The sequence below is a fragment of the Benincasa hispida genome, chromosome 12 (genome assembly GCF_009727055.1).
Source record: "Benincasa hispida cultivar B227 chromosome 12, ASM972705v1, whole genome shotgun sequence".
NCBI lineage: Eukaryota > Viridiplantae > Streptophyta > Magnoliopsida > Cucurbitales > Cucurbitaceae > Benincasa > Benincasa hispida.
Window position 1 is genome coordinate 11,107,461 of NC_052360.1, and position 3,819 is coordinate 11,111,279.

At 41.9% G+C, this 3,819-nt stretch overlaps 1 protein-coding gene across 1 annotated transcript; it reads right to left on the reverse strand.

Moving 5' to 3' along the window:
- Positions 1-582: 582 nt before the first annotated feature.
- LOC120067390 (36.4 kDa proline-rich protein-like) lies at positions 583-1,263 on the reverse strand. Its single transcript, XM_039018958.1, has one exon. It carries the CDS (start codon positions 1,261-1,263, stop codon positions 583-585), a length of 681 nt encoding a protein of 226 aa, XP_038874886.1.
- Positions 1,264-3,819: the final 2,556 nt, after the last annotated feature.

Consider the following 3,819-nt stretch of genomic DNA (forward strand, 5'->3'; position numbering starts at 1 on the left):
CTCCAATCAAAGTCCTCCACCCAGCTGCTTGTTTGCCCTACTACGTGACTTTTTATTTATTTTCCTTATCCTTTGTAACCTTACAAGACTTATCAAGTTAAATTAATTTTAGATTTTAGCAAATTAATCCAATAATGTTTTTTTTAAAAAAAACAAACAACTCCAATACCCCTCTCGGCCAACTTGCATTTCCTACAAATTTTGTTCTTTCTTTCCTTGTAACCCTAAGCCAATAACAAATCATGTTCACTATACAAGTGCCCAATCATGAAAAATTGTTCCAATAATAACATGTATTAATACATTTCTAAAAGAACTTGCATTTGTTAAGTAATTTCCAACTTTCATTCCAACACTTAAACTTAGAACTTTCTTAGGGCATACAATCCAAGTTATTCATTTAGGTACATAAACTCACTTATCTAGGTTGATGCTAAGCATAAATAAGAGAAAAAGGGATAAGGGCTTATAGTACCACTCCACTTCGTCCAATTCAAGTGATGCGTTAGGTGGGTCTGAACGCATCACTTGGTCTTCCTCTTGGCTTTGATTGAGACTTGCCAAAATAGCACCAAAAACTTCCTACTCGTCCAATCGAGCCAATTCCGCCAACTCTTTCGGGTTGCACTCTAACGTAGGACTGTTAGAGGGGGGTCTGGGTAGAGTAAATGGAGGGGTGCCTGATGGAGTATAAGGAAACCCAGGGGAGGATATAATTATGGGTGAACGCGGTGGTTGGCTTGACGCATCTGATTTGATTGGATAGATAGTGGCTAAGGACTGGATTGAAAGTAGAGGCAGTGGACGCATGGCTGGTGACGGTGCATTGTGAAGGTAGGCTGGAAGTGGGTCATGCATTGCACCCATTGGGGTTATGTTAGGAATGAATGGTGGTGGGGCAGGTTGGGTGTAGGGCTTGGCAGCCGTAGATGATGGACGCTGCCTCGTCTTTGCAGGGATTTTGCCCTTTGGCTTAGGGGTAGTTTTGGGTTTTGGTTGAGCAGTTTTGGAAGGAAGGGTTACAATGGCTTTGGTGGTATTAGAAGGGGGTTTTGTGGGTGTTGTGGTAGGTTTCGACCTAGACAGCCGCTGGGAAGAGGAAGTGGCTCTGCCGTGCATGAGTTTGATTTGGATAGGGGCTTTGGAGGTTTTTCTAAGGCTCGGGGGAAGTGAAATCGAAACACATGAAGAAGAGTAGGAATTTATTGGTGAGTCATTCTCGAAGCTCATGGTTTGGTTCTGGCTATCTGATGCACACGACATTGTGGCCGGAGAGGAGTTTGAGCAGATCAGCGATGAGGGAAACGGAGAGGCTAGGGTTTTTTTTCTTTTGTTTTTGTTTTTTTTAGAGATAGCTCGAGTGAGAAATGAGGAAGAAGAAGGAAAATGAAACGTTCGTTCTTTTTTATAGGTTGAGAGAGATAGTGGGCTGACGTCAGGCGACGCCTGACGACCGTAATAAATGTGAAACTGAAGGGACGTCTTGGGTTTCTAAACACTCAAGTGCTTTTGTATTCTCGAGACACGTCCCTTCAATTGGGCCATGCATTAGACTTGAGTCTGACGCGTCCGTTATTCCCATCCCAATTGTACATAACTTTTTTTTTAAAAAAAAAAGAAAAGTAAAATTTCTAACTTATGAAGGCCAAAACAAAGAACAATCAATCTTAAAAACATAGACAAACAAACAAACCAACAAACAAAAATGCAGTGTAAAATACAGAATGCAAAAAGACAAGGATAAAGGAAGCATCCTTGGAATATATATATTGATGCAAATGCAGGGATGCTTCGACGCAGGCCTCAGCTGGCTTCCCGTAGTACGAGAGATGACTTTTTGACATTCCATGCCATCTTCAAAGTGTGGCTTCACTCTTTGGCCATTTACTTTGAATGTGCTGATGCCATCCTCCCGTGTTAATTCCACTGCTCCATATGGAAAGATTGTCTTTATGATGAAGGGTCCTGACCACCTAGATTTTAATTTCCCTGGGAATAAACGCAGACGTGAATTGAATAATAGAACTTTTTGGCCAACAATAAGCTCTTTCTTACTAATGCGTTGGTCGTGCCAACACTTTTTCTTCTCCTTGTATAGCTTGTTGTTTTCGTATGCGTTCAATCGCCACTTCTCAAACTCATTGAGCTAAAGTTTTCGTTGAGCACCCATGGCATCCAAGTTCAAATTTAGCTTCTTAACTGCCCAAAACGCCTTGTGCTCCAACTCTAAAGGTAAGTGACAAGCTTTTCCAAATACAAGAGAGTATGAAGACATACCTATAGGTGTCTTGTAAGCAGTCTTGTAGGCCCAGAGCGCTTCATCCAGCCTCTGTGCTCAATCCTTCCGCGTTGCATTGACTACTTTCTCCTTGATAGATTTGATTTCTCAATTCGATACTTCTGCTTGACCATTTGTTTGTGGGTGGTAGGTAGTAGCGTTTTTGTGCCTAACATTTTATTTAGAAAGTAATTTAGAAATGATGCGATTAATGAAGTGACAACCTTCGTCACTTATCAGGGCTTTTGGCATTCTAAATCGTGTGAAAATATTCCTGGAAGAAACATGGAAACTGTGGACGCATCATTCCCTAGCATAAGCTACTACTTCTACCCATTTTGACACATAGTCTACTGCAAGCAGGATATACTGTTGGCCGCAGGACAAAGGAAAAGGTCCCATAAAATCAATACCCCAAACATCAAATAGCTCAACTTCGAGAATATTGTTCAAGGGCATTGCGTCCATTGAAGAAATATTCCCGGTGCGTTGGCAGGGGTCACAATTACGAACAAAATCCCTCGCGTCTTTGAAGAGGGTGGGCTAGAAGTATCCGCTTAGAAGGATCTTCGCAGCGGTTCTCTGCCCACCGAACACTACAGCCAACATTTCTTTTTCAGTGGTGGTGTAGTGTTTCTGAGAGTCATTTAGCGTTTTGGATGCGTAAAAGATAGGATGTATCAAATTTCCCTTCTTCTGCCCTAACATTGTTCCAACTACCACATCACTCGCATCGCACATGAGAATAAAACGCTGCATCCAATCCAGTGCTATTAGTACCGGAGCTGTCATCAACACATATTTCAAATGCGTCACAGCAGTCTTCATTAAAATTGTAAGGCCAGTTCACCTCTAGTAATGCGCTCAGAGCTTGCACAATTTTAGAGAATTCTCTAACAAACCTTCGATAGAAGCCAACATGCCCTAGAAAACTTCGTGAAGCTTTCACATTTGACGGTGGTGGAAGTTTTGCTATGACATCTATCTTGGCTTCATCTACTTCCAACCCAGCCTTAGATACTTTGTGGCCTAAGACAATTCCTTCAGTCACCATGAAGTGACATTTTTCTCAGTTTAGCACAAGATTTGTTTCCTCGCATCGAGCGAGGACGGCCTCCAAATTATCTAGACATGCTTGGAATGAGTCTCCAAAGACTGAGAAAGCATCCATGAAGACTTCAACGGTCTTTTCTAAGAAGTTAGAGAAGATCACCATCATACACCTTTGAAATGTCCCAGGTGCGTTACATAGCCCAAAAGGCATGCGTCTGAATGCAAATGTTCCAAAGGGACAGGTAAATGTTGTCTTCTCCTGATCTTGTGGATCAATCAAAATCTGGTTATACCCAGAGTATCCATCAAGAAAGCATTAAAATTCTTTGCTAGCAAGTCTGTCAAGCATTTGGTCAATGAAAAAAAAGGAGAAGTGGTCTTTCTTGGTTGCTATGTTGAGCTTCCTGTAATCCATACAAATGCGCCAGCCTGTGACAGTCCTCGAGGGTATGAGCTCATTATTGCTGTTGACTATCACAGACGTTCCC

Bases quoted from the DNA above. Each gene is read 5' to 3' on its own strand.
- LOC120067390 (XM_039018958.1), bottom strand. From the start codon at position 1,263: ATGTCGTGTGCATCAGATAGCCAGAACCAAACCATGAGCTTCGAGAAT.